The sequence below is a fragment of the Oryzias melastigma genome, linkage group LG5 (genome assembly GCF_002922805.2).
Source record: "Oryzias melastigma strain HK-1 linkage group LG5, ASM292280v2, whole genome shotgun sequence".
NCBI lineage: Eukaryota > Metazoa > Chordata > Actinopteri > Beloniformes > Adrianichthyidae > Oryzias > Oryzias melastigma.
Window position 1 is genome coordinate 22,619,805 of NC_050516.1, and position 887 is coordinate 22,620,691.

The window sequence follows — 887 nt, forward strand, 5'->3', positions numbered from 1 at the left end:
CAAAACTGATAAACCAGGAGTGCCAAACTCAATCACACAGAGGGCCAAAACACGCCTGAGGTCACGATCGAACAGGATAAACATTCACTGAACACACTGAAACTACATTTTAAATCTTTAAAATGAACTTTTTAACAGTTTGAATGCTGTAAGCTGAATGTGGCTGCTGAAGATACTGAAACTGATAACTAAAAATGCTGAAGCTGATAGCAGCTAAAATATTAGCTAAATGGCAATTTGGCCTAAAAAAAACTTAAGTTATCCAAAACAGCTACCATGTAGCTGAAAAAATAGTTAAGCTTCAAAATATCCTAAAAAACTGAAAACAAGTCTAAATGAGCCTAAATAGTTAGCATGTCAATTTTTGCCTAATTCCAAAACAACCTAGAAAAACCTTAAAAAATAAAAGTCTAAATTAGCCAAAACAGCTGGCATGTTGCTGAAATAGAAGCTAAACTTCAAAATAGTCCAAAAAGCTAGCAGAATGTCAATGTTAATCTCTAAAACTGTAACTTTTTAACATAATCATGAAAAGCAGCAGGTTTTATTTTGAAAGTCTCACCTATATGACAGTTGTACGTCCATATCCGATGTCCATCGTATCGCGTTTGGCATTTCATGACGTTGTTGGTGTAATCAGATTCTGCCACCTCATAGTTCGGGTTAATTACAACCTGAGGAAAGAAAGAAAGACAATCAATACCTTTATATTCTCCTTTGGTAAAAAAAAACCTTTGACTGTTTAAGAAAACTGGACTTGAACAACCTCACTTCTCATTGGTGACAGTGGTCGCCATAGAAACATGGACTCAGGACAGTCAAGGCCCTCCAGATCATTTGATTTTATTGTTATTAATGGCCCGATGTTATCTTGCACTTATTTATAT

At 35.2% G+C, this 887-nt stretch overlaps 1 protein-coding gene across 1 annotated transcript in view; it reads right to left on the reverse strand.

Moving 5' to 3' along the window:
* Positions 1-887, reverse strand: part of loxl2a (lysyl oxidase-like 2a) — a 43,249-nt gene that overhangs the window by 3,997 nt on the left and 38,365 nt on the right. The window contains exon 13 of the mRNA XM_024262854.2: positions 563-674. Within this exon, the coding sequence (XP_024118622.1) occupies positions 563-674 (112 nt within the window). The remainder of the gene's footprint in view (positions 1-562; positions 675-887) is intronic.